Source organism: Pristiophorus japonicus, chromosome 12 (genome assembly GCF_044704955.1).
Source record: "Pristiophorus japonicus isolate sPriJap1 chromosome 12, sPriJap1.hap1, whole genome shotgun sequence".
Taxonomy (NCBI): Eukaryota; Metazoa; Chordata; class Chondrichthyes; family Pristiophoridae; genus Pristiophorus; species Pristiophorus japonicus.
The window spans coordinates 96044396-96068419 of record NC_091988.1 but is presented as its reverse complement, the minus strand read 5'-3'; the positions used below and the strand labels follow the sequence as shown (position 1 = coordinate 96068419).

The window sequence follows — 24024 nt, the reverse complement described above, 5'->3', positions numbered from 1 at the left end:
AATGGCCCACCGTTTAATGTGTATACCGTTATTAGCCCTACCCAAGTGCATTACCTCACACTTCTCCGAACTAAATTCCATTTGTCACTGCTCTGTCCACCTGACCAGTAAATTGATATCCTCCTGCAGTCCATGACTTTACTCTTCATTATTAACTACACAGCCAATTTTAGTGTCATCTGCAAACTTTTTACTCATAACCCCTATATTCAAATCTAGATCATTGATGTATGCCACAAAAAGCAAGGGACCCAGTACTGAGCCCTGCAAAACCCCATGGAAACATCCTTCCAGTCACAAAAACATCCATCAATTACCCTTTGCTTCCTACCTCTGAGCCAATTTTGGATCCAACTTGCCACTTTGCCCTGGATTGCATGGGCTTTTACCTTTGTGACCAGTCTGTCATGTGGAACCTTATCAAAAGCTTTGCTAAAGTCTATATACACTACATCGTATGCACTACCCTCATCGACCCTCCTGGTTACCTCCTCGAAAAATTCAATCAGGTTAGTCAAACACGATCTTCCCTTAACAAACCCATGCTGACTGTGCCTGATTAGTCCTTGTCTTTCTAAATGAAGATTTATCCGGTCCTTCAGGATTTTTTCCCAATAATTTTCCCACCACTGAGGTTAGGCTGACAGGCCTGTAATTACTCGGCCTATCCCTATTGGATTGAGGAAGTGTGGAATTGGGGGAGTGGGCAGGGAAATCCAACACTGATTTTTGATAAGAAAACTTTAACACGCTGCGGATTCCAGCATTTTCTGTTTTTATTTCAAATTTCCAACATTTTATTTTTGTTCCAGTAATTCAGACAGAGGTGTGAGCAATGGTGGGGGGGGGGGGCTGTTGGTAATCACAGAGCAAATCAATTTTTTTTATTATGAAACGTGACACACACGTAAGTGGGTGACAATCTGAGAGAAGAAAATGAGAGTGGCTGCCCCTGCCCCTGCCCCTGAGGTCACACAGACCATAGCAGTCAGTTTGCCCCGCACAAAGATGGCGACGAGCGGGGCAGTGGCGCGGTCAGTGCGCAGGCGCGGCCGCCGCTTGATGACGTCGTGCGGCCTGCTCCTGCGCTGAGGGTGCTGTGGGAGTGATGGAGAGCGGGGCGAGAATATGAATAAAGGCTGGCTGGAGCTGGAGAGCGACCCGGGTGAGTGTGTGTGGCTGCAGGGACAGGGGGAGACCCCCGGGGGTGGGAGGGACGGACGGATATAGTCCCAGAGCCCAGGGTCCTGCAGCTCCCAGCTCAGGGTGATATTTACTGAATGGATCAGGCTACTATCCAGCAGCCACTTGTAGCCAGCGCCTCGCTGCTGGGGTTGCCTTGGCGACTGGGCCATTGCTAAAGATTGCCACTTGTCCAGGAATATGATGCAATGTGTGTGAGGGGGGAGCTGATGGCTGCAGACCAGCAGGATCCCAGGGTCAGTGCTGGAAATAGGCTTCAGTCTCCAGGGCTGGGGTTCCCTGCTCCTGCTATTCACTGACTCCCACTGAAAAGTATGTGTGTGTGTACTGTGATATTGAGCAGCCAGCACACACACATTGCCTAGCCATACATGTGCAGACATAGAGCTGTATCCAAACAGCAATTGAGGCAGAGATGTTGCTTCCTTTAAGGGAAAACTGGACGAATATTTGAAGCAGAGGACAAGGTGTGTCGAATGGCTTCTTTCTATGCTGTAAAGTTCTAAAATTCTTGGTTTTGAATGCTTCAAGGGGTGTGAGAAAAAAGGGGAGAATCAGATGGTAAATGTTTAAGATGGAACTTGTGCGGTTCACCCTGTCTCTTTGTGCCCGCCCCACCCCCCCTCCCACCAGTAATGTGGGAAAGGGGGGAACATTAGTTATTGTCGTCAATGTATTTTCATCAGAAGTAAAACAATGTTGCAACTCAAGCTACCATCCCACAGCCGCCTCTGGTTTGTCTTTAGACTCAAAGTTGCCTGGTCCATGGCATTAAGTTTTGAATGCTTGTGATGTTCTTGTGCTAGCAAACCTATAATGCAAGGCTGTTTGTGGCTCCAGTTTGGTGCTCTTATGCCACCTCTCAAACCTGGCCAAATTTTACTCCTGCTGATTAACAGAAGACAAAACTGCTGAGGGTGGTGTAAGATTTTTGTTTTAACTTCTTTACTCTTTAGGGAAGACCAACCAAGGCTTTAAACCTTTCTAACAATTGTTTTTTATCATTAAAATACAACAAGTTTTATAGATAAAGATTCATACAACCTTTTAAGTCAGTGGTACAACTCAACTCAAATGGTTGTTTTGAGAGACTGAGGTTAATTCTTTGTTGATTCTTTGGGGCTGTTATTCAGGTTTCCTTGTGGACCGTCTTCCTAAACTTTAGAGTGACTGCTCTTATACCATTCTTGTTGACAAAAGCAAGCTTTATAGTAACTTTTCTCTTTCACTTTTCCACGGTTGCTACAAAAAACAAACCTGATGTTTACGACTGTTACCCGCAGTCTTTCAAGGCCCCCTCCCAGACAGTCTGAATAATACTCTGAATGGGCCCAACCTTCCCAGCATGCCGCCTTGAACAGTTTAACAGGTCCTTGGTTGAATTAACACTTTTAAACAAACTGCGCTCATTTAGCAGGTAATTAATCCACGTTTCTAACCAGTCCTCTAGTTTCCATAAAACTCGTACTGAAAAGTCCAAAATCCTTGTGGGTTTACCTGTACAGATCATGCAATCCCCAATACATTCCCCGTTGATGTGATGACTTCTCATCAAATTCTGCCCTCTTGAGCATCCATGATTTTGATCACTCAACCATCAGTAGCTATGCCTTCAGCTGCCTGGGTGGGCTCTATGCTCTGGAACTCCCTCCCTAAACCTCTCTGCATCGCTGCCTCTCTTTCTTCCTTTTAAGACGTTCCTTAAAACCTCCCTCTTGCATAAGAACATAAGAAGTAGGAGCAGGAGTAGGCTATTTGGCCACTCGAGCCTGCTCTGCCATTCAATCATGGACTCAGCTCCACATCCCTGCCCGCTCCCTTATCGCTCAAAAATCTCTCTATCTCTGCCTTAAATATATTCAATGACCCAGCCTCCACAGTTCTCTGGGGTAGAGAATTCCATAGATTTACAACCCTCAGAAGAAATTTCTCCTCATCTCAGTTTTAAATGGGTGGTCCCTTATTCTAAGACTGTCCCCTAGTTTCAGTTTCCCCTATGAATGGAAATATCCTCTCTGCATCCACCTTGTCGAGCCCCCTCATTATCTTATATGTTTCGATAAAATCACCTCTCATTCTTCTGAATTCCAATGAGTATAGGCCCAACCTACTCAACCTATCTTCATAAGTCAACCCCCTCATCTCCGGAATCAACCTAGTGAACCTTCACTGAATAGCCTCCAATGCAAGTATATCCTTCCTTAAATACAGAGACCACAATGGTACTCCCAAGTGTGGCCTCACCAATACCCTTTACAGTTGTAGCAGGACTTCTCTGCTTTTATACTCTATCCCCCTTGCAATAAAGGCCAACATTCCATTTGCCTTCCTGATTACTTGCTGTACCTGCATACTAACATTTTGTGTTTCATGCACAAAGCCCACCCCCCCCCCCCCCAGGTCTCTCTCTACTGCAGCACTTTGCAATTTTTCTCCATTTAAATTATTTGCTTTTCTATTATTTCATAACAAAGTGGATAACCTCACATTTTCCCACATTGTACTCCATCTGCCAAATTTATGCCCACTCACTTAGCCTGCCTATATCCCTTTGTAGATTTTTTTTGTGTCCTCCTCACAATTTGCTTTCCCCACCCATCTTTGACCAAGCTTTTGGTCATCTGCCCTAATTTCGTATGTGGCTTGGTGTCTTACAACATTCCGTCTTGGGAGATTTTACTACGTTAAAGGTGCTATATAAATATAAGTTACTCTAGTAATTTGTAAAACAATAGCTCAGGTTCTGTGTTTATGATAGTTGAATGGTGAGTGTATTCAGACTGCAGGGCAAGGTCCCATTAAGTGTAAATATCTTCAAATTGAAGTTATCCCCAAATTGTACTTTAACATGTTGGAACTAAGAAAGCCAAATTGTTTCAAAAATTAACTTGCCGGTGTGAATATTGAAGGTGTTGACCACTGTCCCAATTATTGGTTTGAAAGGGCTTGGTCCACTGTCCCAATTCCTGGTTTGGAAGGTGTTGTTGTCCACTGTACTTTTAATACCCCTCGCCCCAATAAAAGCCTTCCTCTCTTTCACCTGGGTACGGCCCATATCTTCACTTTCTTATATACAAGAGACGCAGACTTGAACGTATATGGCTTAATTATTCAGATCTGGCTGAACCACATCATACATAAGAATTAGAGCAGCTATATGGCTCCTCAAGCCTTCTCCGCCATTCAATAAGATCATGGCTGATGTTCAACCTCAGCTCCACTTTCCTGTCCTATCCCCATATCCCTTAATTCCTTGAGTCCAAAAATCTATCTATCCCAGCCTTGAATATACTCAATGACTGAGCATCCACAGCACTTTGGGGCAGAGAATTCCAAAGATTCACAACCATCAGAATTCCAAAGATTCACAACCATCTGAATTATTTCTCATCTCAGTCTTGAAAGGCTGGCCCTTTATCCTGAAACTATGCCCACTAGTTCTAGACTCTCCAGCCAGGGGAAGCAATCTCTCAATCTACCCTGTTAGTACCCCTCAGAATCTTTACGTTTCAATAAGCTTACCTCTCATTCATTCTCCTAAACTCCAGAGAGTACAGGCCCAATCTACTCAATCTCTCATTCCGGGACCGATCTAGTGAACCTTCGTTGCATCGCCTCTAAGGCAAGCATATCCTTCCTTTTAATAAGGAGACCAAAACTGTGCACGGTACTCCAGGTGTGGCCTCACTAGAGCCCTGTACAATTGTAGCAAGACTCCCTTACTCTTGTACTCCAACCCTCAAGCAATAAAGGCCAACATGCCATTTGCCTTCCTAATTGCTTGCTGTACTTGCGTGCTAGCTTTGTGTTTCTTGTACTAGGAAACCCAAATCTCTCTGAACACCAACATTTAATCGTTTCTTACCATTTAAAAAATATTCTACTTTTCTATTCTTCCTACCCAAGTGACTAACCCACATTTCCCCATATTATACTCCCATCTGCCACCTTATTGCCCACTCACTTAACCTGTCTATATCCCTTTGCAGGCCATTTGCGTCCTCCTCACATCTTACTCTTCCACCTAGCTTTGTATCGTCAGTAAGCTTGGATACATGACACTCAGTCCCTTCAACTAAGTCATTAATATAGACTGTAAATAGCTGAGGTCCCAGCACTGATCCCCACTAGTTACCGGCTCTCAATCTGAAAATGACCTGTTTATCCCTAGTCTCTGTTTTCTGTCAGTTAGCCAATCCTTTATCCACGCTAACACCTTACCCCCAACCCCATGTGCCCTTATCTTGCTTAACAACCTTTTATGTGGCACCTTATCAAATGCCTTTTGGAAATCCAAATATACTACATCAAGCACTATCAAATCCTGTTTTCCTTAACAAAACTGCTCACTACTCCAGGACCCTATCCTGGAAAGCTAAGATAACACCCGGCTTCTTCACTACCCACCGTCTCCTTAACCCCCTCTCCCCTGCATTCTTGCCCTCGCTTCCAACAACAAGTGTGAGGTGCTCATGGACTTGTTTGTCAATAAGATTGAGACCTTTTCAGCTGCCTCTGCTGCTTTCCTTGCTTCCCATTGTCCATCAAGCCAAGCTTCCCCCAAAGTTCACCCCTGCCCTAGCCCTGAACTCAAATCTTTCTCTAGTTTCTCACCTATCGTCACCTTGACCTCCGAGCTCATCTTGTTCACGAGACCCACCTCCTGCTCTCTCTCAAGTCTTTTCCCATTAAACTGTTAACCACCCATTCATGGACCCTATGCTAACTGATATTGTAAAAGGTTCCCTCTCCTTCAGTACTGTTTCCCCCCCCCTTCCCTTCAAATCTACTGTCATCACCGCCCCCCATCAGAAAAATGACCACCCATCTCTAACCTTCCTTTCGATTTCCAAAGTCCACGTTGTTTCCTCCCAAATCCGTACCATCTTTCTCGCAATTCTACGTTTGAACCCCACTAATCAGGTTTCTGCCACTGCCACAATACTTAAACGACCCTAATCAAAGTCACAATGGTATCCTTTGTGACTGTGATCATGGTGCACTATCCTGCCTCATCCTTAGCGGCCTGTCTGTAGCCTTTGACATGATTGACCTCACCACACCATCCTCTTCCAATGCCTCACCCCCGTTGTCCATCTGTGTTTGCCTGCCTTCGGCTGGTTCCATTCTTATCTATCCAATTGTAGTCAGATAATCTCCTGCAATGGCTTCTCTTTCTGCCCCTGTATTGTTACACCTGGAGTCCCCTAAGGATCTATCCTCGGCCCTTCTCATTGACTTGCTTCCCCTTGGCGACATCATCCGCAGATATGACGTCAATTTCCATACGTACGCTGATGACACCCAGCTCTATCTCACTACCACTGCTCTTGACCACTCCACTGCCTCTGTACTGTCAGTCTGCTTGTCCGACATCCAGTACTGGATGAGCTGCAATTTTCTCAGATTGAAATTTGGGAAGACCAAAGCCATTGTCTTCGCCCACAAAGTCCGTCCCCTTGCCACTGTCTCAGGCTGAACTAGACTGACCGCAAGCGTGCTATTTGACCCTGAGCTGAACTTCCGACCCTAAACCCAGCCTATCACCAAGGCTGCCTACTTACACCTCCGTAATAACGCCCTTCTCTGCCCTGCCTCAATATCGTAATCCACATCAGGTCCCAATCACTCATCAACCCTGTGCTCGCTGACACATATTGGCTCCCGTTCCACCAAGGCTCCATTTTAAAATTCTCATTCTCGCGATCAAATTCATCCATGGCCTTGCCCCTCCGCCAGGCCCTCCGAGGTCTCTGCGTTCCTCTTGCACATTCCCCATTCCCTTCACCCCACCTTTGGTGGACATGCCTTTAGCCATCTAGGACCTAAGCTCTGTAATTCCCTTCCTAAACCTCTCCACTTCGCTATACCTCTCTCTTACTTTAAGAACAACCTCAAAACCTACTACTTTGACCAAGCTTTTAGCCCTAATATCTCCTCTTGTGGCTCCAAGTCGCATTATGTGCGCGTGAAGCGCTTTGGGAGGCTTCGTGCGTTCAATGCAAGGTGTTGCTTTACCAGTTCCGTGCGTGTGTACTCATTCCTCTGACTTCCAGTCATTCCCGAGAACTCGTAGGCTAGGGGAAGGCAACTTTTGTGTATTGAAAGAACCCGAAAAACAAATTGTACATTGACGTAGAATCACAAGTTTTAAATATAAACAGAAAATGCTGGAAATACCCCGCAAGTCAGTCAGCATCTGTGGAGAGAAACCGAGTTAACGTTCCTTCCGTCAGAACTGGAAAAAGTTAGAAATGTAACAGGTTTTACGCAGAGGCAGGGAAAGGTGGGAAGGAAGAAAAGACCAAGTGGGAAGTTCTGTGATGGGGCGGAAGGCAGCAGTGATTTTAAATGACAAAGGGGATGATGGCGCAAAACAAAATAGGGTGGTAATGGGACAAGTGAAGAAACAAAAGATAGGTCTGAAGGAGCTGTAAATGGGATGTTTTAAATAACGTAAGAATTAGGAGCAGGAGTAGGCCACACTGCCTCTCAAGCCTGCTCCGCCATTCAGTAACATCATAGTTGATCTTCGACCTCAACTCCACTTTCCCGCCTGATCCCCATATCCCTCGAATCCCTTAGAGTCCAAAACCTATCGATTTCCGTCTTGAATATACTCAATGACTGAGGCTCCACAGCTCTCTGGGGTAGAGAATTCCAAAGATTCACCACCCTCTGAGTGAAGAAATTTCTCCTCATCTCAGTCCTAAATGGCCGGCCCCTTATCCTGCGACAATGCCCCCTATTTCCTCCAGCCACGGGAAACAGCCTCTCAGCATCTACCCTGTCAAGCCCTATAAGAATTTAATGGGGCTAAATTGCGGTTGGAGGCTTCCCGCGGGCAATTGCCTCCGACCTGAAACATTTCTACGAATTTATCGGGTGGTCTCGGAGGAGCGTGGGACTCCGTTGGGGAGGCCTTTTCTCCAGGTTCCCACGCAGAAGATGCAGTCACGTGTGATTGCTCAGCCAATCAGGTAAAGTATTGCACAGCTTTCTCATTAATAGCAACGGGAACTCCGTATCTACCAGTTCTCATTGCTGTTAATGAGAAAAAAAAACAACACACTAACCATAATAAAAAATAAAAAACACACCTCACATAATTAAAATTAATTGAAATTAAAGTTAATAAATGCCTCAGGAAAAAAAAATATTTTTCCATTTTTTTTTAAAGTTTTGTAATTAGGGTTAAAAATAAATTTACCTTAGTGGGCAGGGTTTTTAAACAATAAAATGTGTTTTAAAATTTTATTTTATTATATTTTTGTATGTTTTAAAACTCTGTGGGCTATGTGGCTGCTTTTATCAGGCGCAAGAGTTTTGAGGACATTTTCTGGGTAAGATATGGATAAATCCCGCAATCTTGCCCTTGCAAATGTCCTCGCCTCCGGAGATGTCTTCCTGGGTCCATAGACACTCCGTACGGACCCTGGGAGGCCGGGATTTCCAGGCCTATATGTTTCATTGAGATCACCTCTCCTTCCTCTAAACTCTAGAGCGTATAGGCCGTAATTGTGTAGTTGTGTAGTCACTGAGAAATACAAGTACACTGTGCAAGCTATTTTGATCCCCAGCCTAATAATGTAACAATTGTAACAAGCTTAGATTTTACAACCAGTGTTAATTTAAGTGGGACAGCACCACTTAAATTAAGTGTGACCTTGCAGTGTGCAACTTGGCTGTCGCGTTTCCTGCATACGACAGTGTACGGTCAAAAGTACTTTATTGCTTGTGAAGCACTTTGGGACGTCCTGAGGTTGTGAAAGACAAAATAAATTGCAAGTTATTTTTCTGTTTTTTTTCTCTCTCTCTCTCTCTCTCTCTCTCTCTTTTCTCTATATAATATTGTACTGAAGCTATATGAGGTTTTTTTTACCAAATGCCTTCAGGGTCAGAGAAGAAGTTCACAGAACTTTCTCCTCTTGGAAGTGTCTCTTAGATTTTTCGCCACCTTCAGGAGATGAAATAAACCCTGACGATTGTACAAAGTGTATATGGTGGAATGGAAAGGATAGACCAGGTGTGGTGAATGGCCTTTCTGATTCCAAACATTATTCTTCATTCTTGCTGTGGTACAAGATCTATCTTAAGTGTTCCAGGATCTTATCATAACTTTCAAAAGGGAATTGGCTATATATACGTGAAAGGAGAAATGTGCAGAGCTATGGGAAAGGAGCAGGGGAGTGGGGCTAATGGATAGCTCTTTCAAAGAGCCGGCACAGGCTCGATGGGCCGAATGGTATCCTTCTGTGCTGTAAGATTCTGCGATCTATTTGCTTATTTGCCACATGGAATTTTAATTAATCCGCTCATAACACTCCCCCCATTCCCAGCACCATGATAAATCTGTAAGCACTAATAATTTACCCCGCTGTTAATAGAATCGAATCTAGAATTACAATGCGTGATGTTTCTCACAGTTCAAGTGGACACAGTACATAAATGTTGCTCAGTATTTAATAAAAACTAGTTGTCCAGATCAGTAACAACTTGTCTAAACCTTTATAATGCCCAATGACAGTGCAGTGCTGGATGCCAGAAATCTTTGCATTCATAGTATATCTCTGTTCTACATTTCAGGGCTCTTCACCCTGCTGGTAGAGGATTTTGGTAAGTACCTTTTCACATTGCGACAAACTTCAACAAAATACAGGAACTTAAGTTGTTGCCGATTTCTCAACATCTGTATTAAAATTACTTTGCTGCGCTGTGTCAATCACCATGTCTTTTGATTCAATCCAATTGGGTTTAGCTTCTCTGTTTCCTTGCCCCTAGGTGTAAAAGGTGTTCAAGTGGAGGAGATCTATGATCTACATTGTAAAGTTCAGGGGTAAGTCCTTCGAATTTCTTTCTTTTTACCTGCTTCCTCCGTTTCCTCCCCACCAGGTGATGACACACGCTGAGGTACAGTTCCAGTTGCTATCTATCCAAGCGCCCATTCCTCTGCTAGCACTTGGACGTTGAGTGTCTGTAGGTTACTCAACTGGGGTGGTGGTATGAGAGCCAAGCTGATACTCTCCTTTCCTGACATCCAATTACATATACTGTCCACCAGGAGTTAATGGATGATGGAGAGGAGCAGAAGCAATGGCTGGTTTCTTTTTTTACCCTTCCTAGCGGAGACCAATTGCAGTGCCTTATTTAACCGTACTAGCTGTTGGGGTAAAAGGAAGACTTCTCTTCTTCGGGGCGAACTACCTGATATAGGTAATCGACATCCCTCCCTTCGCCGTACGTATAACGACCACAGAATCATACAAACAAAACCTTGGTTTCAGCCGGCTTTATTTCAAGTAAATGCAAGGGAGAGTTCAATTGTGGAACCTTCAAAATACAAGAGGTTTCAAGTATAATTTATACAGATTTTGGAGAGGAGCTACCCTCCTACACAATCATCGATAGGTCTATTGCTATCAGCGGAGTTACATTGATTTGTTGTCTATCAGACTGACTGAGTGGTACTTGTAATTGTCCATCTCCCATTATATGTTAATTGTGTTTGTTCCGTGATTTGCACGTTGCCATAGTCTATATGATGCCTGAAGTAACTGTTCCAAAATACTGGCTTTCTTATCTCTTCCTCAGAGACGTCTAATCAAAATTGTAACTGATGACTTCTGCTGTTTTGTTGTGTGTTACTAAGGTTAAGGATGAATTACCCATTAATTCGTTATAAGTGTGCTATACCAACATAAACAAGTGTTACATGCAATAGGCAATTATAATCCATACCATCACCGATTCCTCAGACCCTTCTAATACTGATTATTTCACTACCTTCAGCATTGTGTTCTGACCACCTATCTGTCTGCTCTTTGTCTGCTACAACTCTATATCCCTTACACTGGCTAATTTAGCATAGCCTTGGGACTCAAACCTGGCAGCTTCTGATACCCCACAACTCCGTTCCAGGATGTCAAGGATTAATCAGAATCATTGTGAACAGTAGTTATAACCTGTAGTCATTGGTCTGACAGTGTGGTATTTTCTGCCTCCGGAGGTGACAAGGACTTGGTGGGCATCTCACTTGTTCTCCAGCAAGTGATTAGGCCTAGATTACACTAACTTATGTACAACAGACTTTATAAACAGAGGCTTCAGGTCATAAGAAACTCGGACTGCTTATAGAAACTGCCCTCGAGCTGTAAAGGGGCAAAAGGGTGTTAGAGAGGTGTCTGAACTGTAATCCTAAACTCCTGTTCCGTATCCAGATGTAGCAGAGCTCACGTGTTTGTGCTATCACAGTGGTGCATCTTATTGAACAACTGCTGTTATCCCGTGAGTCTTCGGCAATGAGGTAGTATTCCCATCTCTGGGTCATAAGGTGGAGGGTTTGAGTCCCACTCCAGACAGTCCTGGTGTGTGGTAACTAAAATATGGTCTCTAAATGCTGGGTTGACATCTACCGGGAGACTTGTCGAGACAGAGTGACCACTGGCTCAGGGATAGTATTCCCACCTCCAAGTCAGAAGGGTTGGGTTCAGGCTCCACTCTAGACAGCCCGGCTCTGAATACTGGCTTGGCATCCAGTGAGAGTACTTTTGTCATAAAGGATAGTCGGGCTCTTTAGCCTTGGTTGAAGGTACTCCAAAGATTATATAAAAATCCTGAGGAAGGCAATGGGAAAACACCTCGGCAGCGCTTCCCTAGAAAGAGGCTCAATAATCTCTTGAGAGACTTGTTTTTACTCGTTCCTGGGATGTAGGCGTCACTGGCAAGGCCAGAATTTATTGCCCATCGCTAATTGCCCGAGAGAAAGTGGTGGTGAGCCGTCGCCTTGAACCGCTGCAGTCGTGTGGTGAAGGTAATCCCACGGGGCTATTACGGAGGGAGTTCCAGGATTTTGACTGGGCAACAATGAAGGAACGGCGATATATTTCCAAGTCAGGATGGTGTGTAACTTGGAGGGGAACTTGCAGATGATGGTGCTCCCATACGCCTGCTGCCCTTGTCCTTCTAGATAGTAGAGGTCGCGGCTTTGGGAGGTGCTGCCAAACAAGCCTTGGCAAGTTACTGCAGTGCATCTTGTACACACTGCAGCCACGGTGTGCTGGCGATGGAGGATTTGAATGCTTACACTGGTGGATGGGATGCTAATCAAGCGGGCTGCTTTGCCCTGGATGGTATCAAGCTTCTTGAGTGTTGTTGGAACTTCACTCATCCAAGCAAGTGGCGAGTATTCCCTCACACTTCTGGCTTGTGCCTTGTTGATGGTGGAAAGGCTTTGGGGAGTCAGGAGGTGAGACACTCGCCGCAGAATACCCAGCCTCTGACCCGCTCTTGTTGCCACTGTATTTATGTGGCTGGTCCAGTTAAGTTTCTGGTCAATGGTGACCCCCAAGATGTTGATGGGGGATTCGGTGCTGGTAATGTGGTTGAATGTCAAGGAACGGTGGTTAGACTCTCGCTTGTTGGAGATGGTCATTGCCTGGCGCTTGTGTGGTGTGAATGTTATTTGCCACTTATCAGCCTGAATGTTGTCCCGGTCTTGCTGCATGCAGGCATGGACTGCTTCATTATCTGAGGAGTAGTGAATGGAACTGAACACTGTAATCATCAGCAAACATCCCCACTTCTGACCTTATGATGGAGGGAAGGTCATTAATGAAGCAGCTGAAGATGGTCGGGCCGAGGACACTGCCCTGAGGAACTCCTGCAACAATGTTCTGAGGCTGTGATGATTGACCTCCAACCACCACAACCATCTTCCTTTGTACTAGATATGACTCCAGCCAGTGCAGAGTTTGCCCCCCCAATTTCCATTGACTTCAATTTTGATGGGGTTCCTTGATGCCACACTCGGTCAAATGCTACCATGATGTCAAGAACAGTCACTCTCCCCTCACCTCTGGAATTCAGCTCTTTTGTCCATGTTTGGACCAAGGCTGTTGTGAGGTCTGGAGCTGAGTGGTCCTGGTGGAACCCAAACTGAGCATCGGTGAGCTGGTTAGTGGTGAGTAAGTGCTGCTTGATAGCACTGTCTCCCATCACTTTGCTGATGATTAAGAGTAGACTGATGGGGTGGTAATTGGTCAGATTAGATTTGTCCTGCTTCTTGTGGACAGGACATACCTGGGCAGTTTTCCACATTGTTGGGTAGATACCAGTGTTGTAGCTGTACTGGAACAGCTTGGCTAGAGGCACAGCTCGTTCTGGAGCACAAGTCTTCAGCATGACAGCCGGGATGTTGTCGGGGCCCATAGCCTTTGCAGTATCTAGTGCGCTCAGCTGTTTCTTGATATCATGTGGAGTGAATCGAATTGGCTGAAGACTGGCTTCTGTGACGGTAGGAGCCTCAGGAGGAGGCCGATATGGATCATCCACTCGGCACTTCTGGCTGAGATGGTTGCAAATGTGCCAGTCTGTGAATTATCCTGTGAGGAAGGTGTCCTTTGATAGGTAATGCCAGTATGTAAATTATTCTGTGAGATGGGCGGAAGGTGTGCTCTGATAGGCGGTGTCACTTTCTGCAAGGTGAATTGGGATTACGGTGTTGTCACTCGGCATTCAGTAAATTGCATTATGTCACGTGTACTGCTGTACAGTGACAGATTCTGTCCTTCTAGACTGGGATGAAAAAAGCATTTTGAAATGTATAACTCTGGGCACAGATGTGTCGGTGGTGATTTAAAAAAAATGTATGTGTCGCTGGCAAGGCCAGCCTTTGTTGCCCATTGCAATTATTGACAATTTTACAGGGTGCAAGAGCAGAGAGACCTGGCGGGGTGTGTACACAAATATTTGAAGGTGGCAGGACGGGTTGAGAAGGCTGTTAAAAAGCATATGGGATCTTCGGCTTTATAAAAGGGGCATAGAGTACAAAAGCAAAGAAGGTATACTTAAACCTTTATAAAACACTGGTTAGACCCTAGCTGGAGTATTGTGTTCAATTATGGGCACCACTCTTTGGGAAGGATGTCAAGGTCTTAGAGGGGTTGAAGAGGGACTTGTGGAAACTGAGATTGCTCTCCTTGGAGCAGAGAAGGCCAAGAGGAGATTTGATCGAGGTGTTCAAAATCATGAACGATTTTGATGGAGTAAATAAGGAGAAACTGTTCCCAGTGGCAGAATGGTCAGTAGCAGAAGTCACAGATTTAAGGTGATTGGCAAAAGAACCAGAGGTGACCAATGTTGCCCCTAATGTGCCCAACTGCACTAACAGAATTAGAGAGGACATTGGAGGTGGGGGAAAGAAATGTACCAGCTTGTTGTGATCTGGAATGTGGTGCAAGCAGATTCAATAGGAACTTTCAAAAGGGAATTGGGGAAATACTTGAATGTAAATAGAAAAAATTACCGGTCTATGGGGAAAGATCAGAGGAGTGGGACTAATTGTATAATTCTACCAAAGAGCTGGCATACACACGATGGGTTAATGGCCTGCTTCTGTGCTGTATCATTCTCTGATCCGTTGTCGCTCTGAGAAGGTTATGCTGGGCCTTTTCCTTGAACTGCTGCAGTCCGTATATTCATTGTAGTGGTTTGATACAACTGAGTGGCTTATTGGGCCACTTCAGAGGAAAGTTGGTGTTGGTAAATTGCATGTCCAGGTTGGTATCAGACCAGGAAAGGACGGCATGTTTCCTTCCCCAAAAGCATTGGTTTTACGACAATCTGACAGCTTCATGGTCACTTTTTGCACCAGTTCTTTTTAAATTTTAGACTTTTTTCATGATTTCAAATTCTCAAACTGCTATGGTGGCTCTTTGTAATAGAGCACCACATTCTGTAGGTTACCAGTCCAGTAACATAACCACTGCACTACTGTACCCATATACGACACAATATTCAATTGTATTGGCATAAGTGTGATTTGTTTTCTCCTGTAGCATACTGATACCAATACACTTGATAAAGCAAATGACAACATTGCACAGCAAGGTGCAGAGGTCTTCATATTCCATGTTCATTTCACTTGGGTCAGAGATGAGCTTGGCATCAGCTTCACTATTGTGTTTGCTGCCTCTAATAGTGAGAACACAACTGGACATAAACCCGTCAAGTAAACGACTCCAGTGCTATCGGAGGCAACAAGATTCCCATTGTTGGGAATTCCCTGAGTTGCCGCCAACTGTTGGGCTCCAGCAATAAGAACATAAGAAATAGGAGCAGGAGTAGGCCATACACCCCCTCGAGCCTGCTCTGCCATTCAATGACATCATGGCTGATCTTTGACCTCAACACTTTCCTGCACTATCCCCATATCCCTCTCTTTCCATTTGAGTCCAAAATAATCTATCGATCTCAGCCTTGAATATACTCAGACTCCGTACCACAACCCTCTTGGGTAGAGAATTCCAAAGATTCACAACCCTCTGCGTGAAGACATTCCTCCTCATCTCTGTCTTAAATGGCCGACCCCTTATCCTGAGATTGTGTCCCCTTGTTCTAGACTCTCCAGACAGGGGAAACAACCTCTCAACATCTACCCTCAGGATCTTGTATGTTTCAATAAGATCATGTTTCAATTGAATGGAGGCATTTGGCTCTGGTCTGCCATCTGGTCACAGTCATGTGGACCCCTCAATCCTCCTGGTGCTCTTCCACTGTCTCTGGCCCGGCAAAGTTGCTTTGAAGTTGCGTTCACGACTTTTGAAACAACTAGACATGTGCGAGTTGTACACGCAGGCTGCCGAACTATAAACGCTAGGTTAAAGAGCAAGGGAACCCAGTTATACTGCATTACAGAACACCTAATGGAAATAACTCTATGTAAATAGTGAGTATCAGTGCATGATTCTGCTCTATGCTTGCGTCAAGTTACTTGTCAAAGTTTTGTTGTTTTGATATCTTTGTGCCTGAATTTTTCAGATTAGTTTTTAAATAAATGCATAGTGTGTGTGCAAGGAGTTCCCAAACAGGTGACTTTGTAACGAAACACACTGTGCTCCTGTGCTACTTGTGTACTGATTCAGACGCAACTATTCCAATGCTCTCCTTGTCGGCCTCTCATCCTCTACACTCTGTAAACTTCAGCTCATCCTCTGCTACCTGTATCCTAACTCGCACCAATTCCCAGCCACCCATCACTCCTGTCCTGCTGACTTGCATTGGCTCGCGGACTCCAATTTAAAATTCTCAATTTTGTATATAAATGCCCACAGACTTGCCCCTCCCTATCTCTGAAACCTCCGACAGCACTGCAAACCTCCACCCTCGCCCCTCCCCCTAGAATTCAACATTCCTCTGACTCTCCCTCCCTTGTCGGAAAATGTGAGGTCATCCACCTTGGGGGAAAAAAAAACAGTAAAAGGGAATATTATTTGAATGGGGAGAAATTACAACATGCTGCGGTGCATGAATCCCAAAAAGTTAGTTTGCAGATGCAGCAGGTAATCAGGAAGGCGAATGGAATGTTGGCCTTCATTGCGAGAGGGATGGAGTACAAAAGTAGGGAGATCCTGCTGCAACTGTATAGGGTATTGGTGAGGCCGCACCTGGAGTACTGCGTGCAGTTTTGGTCACCTTACTTAAGGAAGGATATACTAGTTTTGAGGGGGTACAGAGACGATTCACTAGGCTGATTCCGGAGATGAGGGGGTTACCTTATGATGATAGATTGAGTAGACTGGGTCTTTACTCGTTGGAGTTCAGAAGGATGAGGGGTGATCTTATAGAAACATTTAAAATAATGAAAGGGATAGACAAGATAGAGGCAGAGAGGATGTTTCCACTGGTCGGGGAGACTAGAACTAGGGGGCACAGCCTCAAAATACGGGGGAGCCAATTTAAAACCGAGTTGAGAAGGAATTTCTTCTCCCAGAGAGTTGTGAATCTGTGGAATTCTCTGCCCAGGGAAGCAGTTGAGGCTAGCTCATTGAATGTATTCAAATCACAGATAGATAGATTTTTAACCAATAAGGGAATTAAGGGTTACGGGGAGCGGGCGGGTAAGTGGAGCTGAGTCCACGACCAGATCAGCCATGATCTTTTTGAATGGCGGAGCAGGCTCGAGGGGCTAGATGGCCTACTCCTGTTCCTAATTCTTATGTTCTTTGTCCTAAAGCCATGTCCTCAGCCGCCTAGGCCCTTAACTCTGGAATTCCCTCTTTAAACTCTTCTTCTCCACCTCTCCTCCTTTGAGAAGCCCACCGCTGTGACCAAGCTTTTGGTTATCCTACCAAATATCTCCTCCTGTGACCGGTAGCCATTTTGTGTCCTTTTATTATGCCTCTGTAAAGCACCGTGACAATTTTTCTGTGTTCAAGGTGTTGCGTAAATGCGAGTTGTTGATGTGATCAAGATTCCCATGTGATATGGACTGTGCTGCCTTACACTGCCCCTGCCCTCTTGTCTTCAGCCCAGTGTACGGATTCATCTTCCTCTTCAAATGGATTGAGGAACGACGGTCACGGCGCAAGGTGACACCCCTGGTCGACGAGACGTCGGTGATCGATGAGGAAATTGTTAATGACATGTTCTTTGCTCACCAGGTAAGCTCTGAAATTTCCAATGTTGTCTCTCGTGCTGTGCACCCGAGGATGGCAGGACAATCGGATTTAAAGAATCATACAGAACTAGGGCCCCAAGTTTCCACATGATTTGCTCCTGATTTTTAGGAGCAACTGGTGTAGAACGGAGTATCTTAGAAATCGGAATTCTCGACGTTTAGTTTGCTCCAGTTCTCGTCAGTTAGAACAGTTTCACTTTGGAACAGAATTTTTTTTTCAAAAGGGGGCATGTCCGGCCACTTATGCCTGATTTCAAAATTTCGTGAGTGAAAACTTACTCCAAACTAACTTAGAATGGAGTAAGTGAAGATTTTTGTACGCTCGAAAAAACCTTGTCTACACTTTAGAAAATCTGGCGTAGGTTACAAATTAGGCGTAGGGAATGTGGGGGGAGGGGTGGAGTGGAAAGGGAAGTCATTAAATTCTACAATCAATCCTTAGTTATACTTATACAAATATTATACAAATAAATCCAACCTGAATAAAAATTTATAAACAAAGAAAAGATTAAATAAACCATGTTCCTACCTGTGTGAAATAGCATCAGCCTTCGAGCTGCTGTGCTTCAGGCAGGCCTTTCATGTTGGAGACAGGCAGTAGTGTGGCGTCAGTGTCTCGACGGCAGCGGCAGCAAGCTTCGAGCTGAGCTGCAGTGCTTGAGACAGGCCTTCATTCTCTTCGTGGCTGGCCACGAAGAAGCAGCACCGGACGGACCCGAGGCCATTCGGCCATGAGATATCAGCGGCGTCAGTGGCTGGCCGGCAGCCGAAGAATCAGCAGCGGACCGATGTGAGGCCATTCGGCCATGAGATAGCAGCGGCGTCAGTGGCTGGCCGGCAGCCGAAGAATCAACGCAGGACACACGCAGCTCATTAAGGTTCTTGAGGCCATTCGGCCACGCTTTAGGGGCGGCGTCAGTGGCTGGCCGGCAGCCAAAGATACAGCAGCAGCCTTCGAGCTGTGAGGGGGACTGAGGCCATTTGGACAGGGAGAGGCAGCCACATCGACAGTTTTATATTTAAATTTGCAGAATGGGTGCTGCATTGTCAACACCACGTATTATTGCAAAGTTGAATTGGCACTCTTATTTCTCCAAACACACAGTCCTTAATTTGCATGCACCAATACAGCACCGGTTCTGCAAGTTTAGCAGTGAAAAGCCGAACTCACTGATTTCAGCAGGTGATTTATTCAGCAGTGCTGCTAAAAGCACTCCCTCACACACAGAAATATAAAAAAAAATTAAATTACAAGCCTTTGCAGGGGTCCAAGAAACAAATCTTCACTTTTTCTGCAGTATTTTAAAAAATGGCCGAGTGCCAATGTTTGTGTGAGACTGTGTGCACGCTCCAACACGCACGCGCAGGGTTGCCGGCACCACGAAGGCTAATTTAAATTGTACCCGCCCCCTGCTACTTAGAAAATCGGCGCGAGTGTTAGGCTCCGCCCCCTGCTGCGAAGAGCGCGCCGCGCCAAGCAGACATCGAGCTCGAATATCGGACTTTTTTTTAGGTGCAGTTTTCGGCGCGAAAAACAAGCGCCCAGCTCGGAGGTGCGCCGTTTTTGCCGTGGGACGAAACTTGGGGCCAATAGGAGGCCACACCGGAACATCGTGTCTCTCTGAAAGAGCGACCCAATTAATCCCACCCGCTCCCGCTCTTTCCCTATAGCCCTGCTAATTTCTCCTTTTCAAGTATTTATCCAGTTCCCTTTTGAAAGTTACTATTGAATCTGCTTCCACCACGTTCTCAGTATGTTCCTAAATGTTATCAACTTGGAATTTGCACGGAATTTTTCAAGGGATGAGAAAAAAAGTAGTTTGTTGTCTTCTCTTTTCCCCCCACCCCCACCCCCTCCCATAATCCCTTTTAAAACAGAGTCTGGCCATTGCCTTCTCATACCTCGCACAGTGGTTATTCTTCAGACGTGAGCCTCAGCGGTGTCAGCAGGCTATTTGAGCATGGAGGACATCACAGCCAAGCCCCAATCTCGTCATTGCTTGACGTTCACACTTCCCAGCAGTGGTCATTGGCAGATGATTACGGAGCAGGAATCCCAGCTAATCTTTCTCTTCCAAAGCCCAGTGATGTGGAAGCTAATTGTCGCACCCAATTGTCACCCCCACCCCGAGGTCAGCTTACTCAGCACAGACCAGGAATCGAACCAGGACTTTTCTGCTCTGTACGAGTCAGTTCCCCACTGGGTAAAGCCATTGTGGAGCAACGAGTCAGTTCCCCACTGGATAAAGCCATTGTTGAGCACAGTTGCAGGTTTTCAGCCTATTGCTTTGCAACAGTGGCTGCGTTCCTTTGAAGGACCATGTTAATTTTGGGCCATTCAATTCATCCCCTTAAAGTTAAGAAATTGATAGGCCAATTCACTAAATATATTCACAAGGGAGTTAGATGAAGTCCTTACTACTCGGGGGATCAAGGGGTATGGCGAGAAAACAGGAAGGGGGTACTGAAGTTTCATGTTCAGCCATGAACTCATTGAATGGCGGTGCAGGCTAGAAGGGCTGAATGGCCTGCTCCTGCACCTATTTTCTATGTTTCTATGTTTCGAGGTCACTGCACCGGGCCTCCTGCCTGCAGACTGAAGAGAAAAATCAACCCCTTCCTTGCTGTTGATGACGACCTAGTAATATTCCTGCTGCAAATTATGTGTGGATGGATTTTAGTATCGGGCACTGCTGTGATGCCCTCCATGGTTTAAAAGCCTGCTGAAACTCATTGAAGAATGACCACCTGGGTGAGGTACCAGAGGATGACTGGCTTCTGTTGAACCTTATCCAAGCAACAGTAAGAGCCATGAGAGAGAGAGAGAGAGAGAGAGAGAGAGAGAGAGAGAGGGGGGGAGAGGGGGAGAGGGGAGAGGGGAGAAGGGAGGGGGGGGGGGTGGGGGCGAGGGAGTAGGTTCTGAACCTTGGGTGTGTTTAATTTCTAAACCTGTTCACAAACAATGCATCTCAATTTGATAACTGCAGCTGGAACAAGTTGTGACTGAACAACTGGCGCAAATGGTTCTAATTTATCTCCACAGTATCGGCAATTATAGCATCACGGAATGTTCCAGCACAGAAACGGGCCAATCTGCCCATCAAGACTGTGCCAGTGTTTTTCTCCCCATGAGCCACCTTGTCTAATCCCACTCTCCTGCATGCCCCCCAACCCCTTTAATTTACCTTTTTTCAATCAACTGTCTAATTTCCCTTTAAAAGTACTTGTGAACTCTGCTTCAACAATGGTTTATGGCAGAGAATTCCACATCCCAACCACGTGTGAAAGTTTTTCTAGCTTCCCCTTTAATTTTTTTGTGATTATCTTAAATTTGTGCCCTCCAGTTAACCTCTCACTGACTAGTGGAATCAATCCATCACTATTAACGCTGTCATAACCTTGAAGACCCTACCGTAATCCTGTTGTGGAAGCAAAGAGTAGGAGTAAATGGGTACTTTTCAGAATAGCAGGCAGTGACTAGTGGGGTACCGCAAGGTTCTGTGCTGGGGCCTCAGCTGTTTACATTGTACGTTAATGATTTAGACGAGGGGATTAAATGTAGTATCTCCAAATTTGCGGATGATACTAAGTTAGGTGGCAGTGTGAGCTGCGAGGAGGATGCTATGAGGCTGCAGAGTGACTTGGATAGGTTAGGTGAGTGGGCAAATGCATGGCAGATGAAGTATAATGTGGATAAATGTGAGGTTATCCACTTTGGTGGTAAAAACAGAGAGACAGACTATTATCTGAATGGTGACAGATTAGGAAAAGGAGAGGTGAAACGAGACCTGGGTGTCATGGTACATCAGTCATTGAAGGTTGGCATGCAGGTACAGCAGGCGGTTAAGAAAGCAAATGGCATGTTGGCCTTCATAGCGAGGGGATTTGAGTACAGGGGCAGGGAGGTGTTGCTACAGTTGTATAGGGCCTTGGTGAGGCCACACCTGGAGTATTGTGTACAGTTTTGGTCTCCTAACTTGAGGAAGGACATTCTTGCTATTGAGGGAGTGCAGCGAAGGTTCAGCAGACTGATTCCCGGGATGGTGGGACTGACCTATCAAGAAAGACTGGATCAACTGGGCTTGTATTCACTGGAGTTCAGAAGAATGAGAGGGGACCTCATAGAAACGTTTAAAATTCTGACGGGTTTAGACAGGTTGGATGCAGGAAGAATGTTCCCAATGTTGGGGAAGTCCAGAACCAGGGGTCACAGTCTAAGGAGTAAGCCATTTAGGACTGAGATGAGGAGAAACTTCTTCACCCAGAGAGTGGTGAACCTGTGGAATTCTCTGCCACAGAAAGTTGTTGAGGCCAATTCACTAAATATATTCAAAAGGGAGCTAGATGAAGTCCTTACTACTAGGGGATGAAGTTGCATGTTCAGCCATGAACTCATTGAATGGCGGTGCAGGCTAGAAGGGCCGAATGGCCTACTCCACCTATTTTTCTATGTTTTCTATGTGTGATGCACTGCTAGAATCAGTGATTGAACGACGGACCATGTCAGTATTTAAAAACGGGGTAGAAAAAGGGAATAAAGGAATATGAAAAAGGGGTGGGCACATGGGATTAGGATTACTGCTCATGTGCAGGATAAACACCAACACAGACTGGTTGGGCCGAACGATTAGTTTCCCTGTTGTAATTTCTGTGCAATAACCTCAAATTCCTTAGCCTCTGGAAAAAAGCCCTCACTTCTTAAGGCACTCTTTATAATTGTTGCCCTTCATTCCTGCTATCAGCCGATTGAATCTATACTGACCTTTTCAATTGATTTTATATCCTTCCTGTGAAGGGATGCCCAAAATGGTCCACACTACTCCAATTGCATCCTAATTACGGCCTTGCTTTTGTATTCTCTGTATCTAGATAGAAAAGCAAAGAAACTGCTTAAGTTTTTTGGCCTGATCTACTTATGCTGCACCTTCTGATTCTCAACTCCATATAGAATCTTGCCCTACTTACTTTCCCTATTCGAACTTCCAAAATGTATTACTTCGCATTTCTCTATGACCAAATTGCACCTGCCCATCTCTTTACCCCTGCAGTTTTTCCATAGTTCTCGTCTTAATTTGCCATGCTCCCTTCAATTGTCACCATCAAATTTTCATATTGTTTCCCCAATTTCTAAGTCCAGTTTATTTATGTATCCGGTAAATAAGAACCGCCCCAACACTGACACCTTGGAAGTCCAGTCACCACATCTATCCAATCCAAGATACCTCCCTTTACCCCATCTTTTGTTTTTAGCCCTCCAATCATCTCTCTATCCACGTGGCCACATTCCCGATATTTCCATGTGCCGTAAGTCTCTTGGGTACCTAATCCAATACTTTTTGCAAATCCATATAAACCACATCCGCCGCATTTTGTTTATCTGCCCTCTTTCCTTAAATAATTCTATAAGGTTCGCCAAGCGTGACCTGTCTTTTAGAAACCTGCGTTGACTGGCCCTGATTAGCTTGTGTTTCTCCAAGTGCTCAGTAATCTAATGGCATTTTTTCGATCTTGTCTCGAAGTTGATCCCGAACTCGTGTGCGACGCATGCTTTGCTCAGCGTCCTCTTGAATTGCGACAATGTGGAGTTGGGTCCCACCCTCAGCCGAATGAAGGACTTTACCAAAGGATTCAGCCCAGAGGTATGTGTTCTCACCGTGAGACTATCTCACACTGGCTGAAAGTGCTTTGATTTCTTAAGTTGTTGGTAGTGATTTTGGGAGTCACAATCAAAATATAGACCTGAGTAACCCTTGAATCGGCTAATCAAATAATTGAGATTGTTGCAAATAGATTGTTTAGTGTTCAGTTGTTTTGGTGAAATGAGTTCCGTCTTTCTCTGTGTCTCCACAGACCCTGCACCAGCTGCAGCATCTGCCTCAGCTGCTCTAAATTGTATGAAAGAATGGCCTGGGGATAACTCGGCAATGTTCTACTCACTATATATTTATATAACTCTTCGCAGTTTTCATTTCTGAAAAAAAAAGTTGGTTTCTAATTTAATTTGAGAAAGAAATGCCAGTCCCCAGGGCAGGCGAGAGGAGGCAGCCTCCAGCTCAGTTCCAACTGTCGTGTAGTCCCACTAGACACTGTGTCCCCTTGAGGACTGTTTAAAACAATTTAAAAAATGTATTTATATTATTTAATGGCAAGATATTTTATAAGTATGAGCAAATAGCTCCGTGGTTGTTCAGCTCTGAATGCCTGGTGTGGTACTGAGGCATACAAAGCAACTTCAGTCACTGGTCTGTCTGAGTTAGCTGATCTCAACCATGGTGGTGCTGGAGGTGCTACAGTTAGCCTCAGCACCATGGACCAGGGAGGGGGTAGATTAACCTAGGTTTCCTGTTCCTGATGGCTGTCCAGTG

At 45.2% G+C, this 24024-nt stretch overlaps 1 protein-coding gene across 1 annotated transcript in view; it reads left to right on the top strand.

Annotated features, from left to right (window-relative positions):
• Positions 1–1063: 1063 nt before the first annotated feature.
• The window catches only part of bap1 (BRCA1 associated deubiquitinase 1), a 49850-nt gene continuing 26889 nt past the window's right edge, over positions 1064–24024 (top strand). The window contains exons 1-5 of the mRNA XM_070895769.1: positions 1064–1165; positions 9790–9819; positions 9985–10039; positions 17510–17642; positions 23179–23298. Of these exons, the coding sequence (XP_070751870.1) occupies positions 1129–1165; positions 9790–9819; positions 9985–10039; positions 17510–17642; positions 23179–23298 (375 nt within the window). The 5' untranslated portion in view covers positions 1064–1128. The remainder of the gene's footprint in view (positions 1166–9789; positions 9820–9984; positions 10040–17509; positions 17643–23178; positions 23299–24024) is intronic.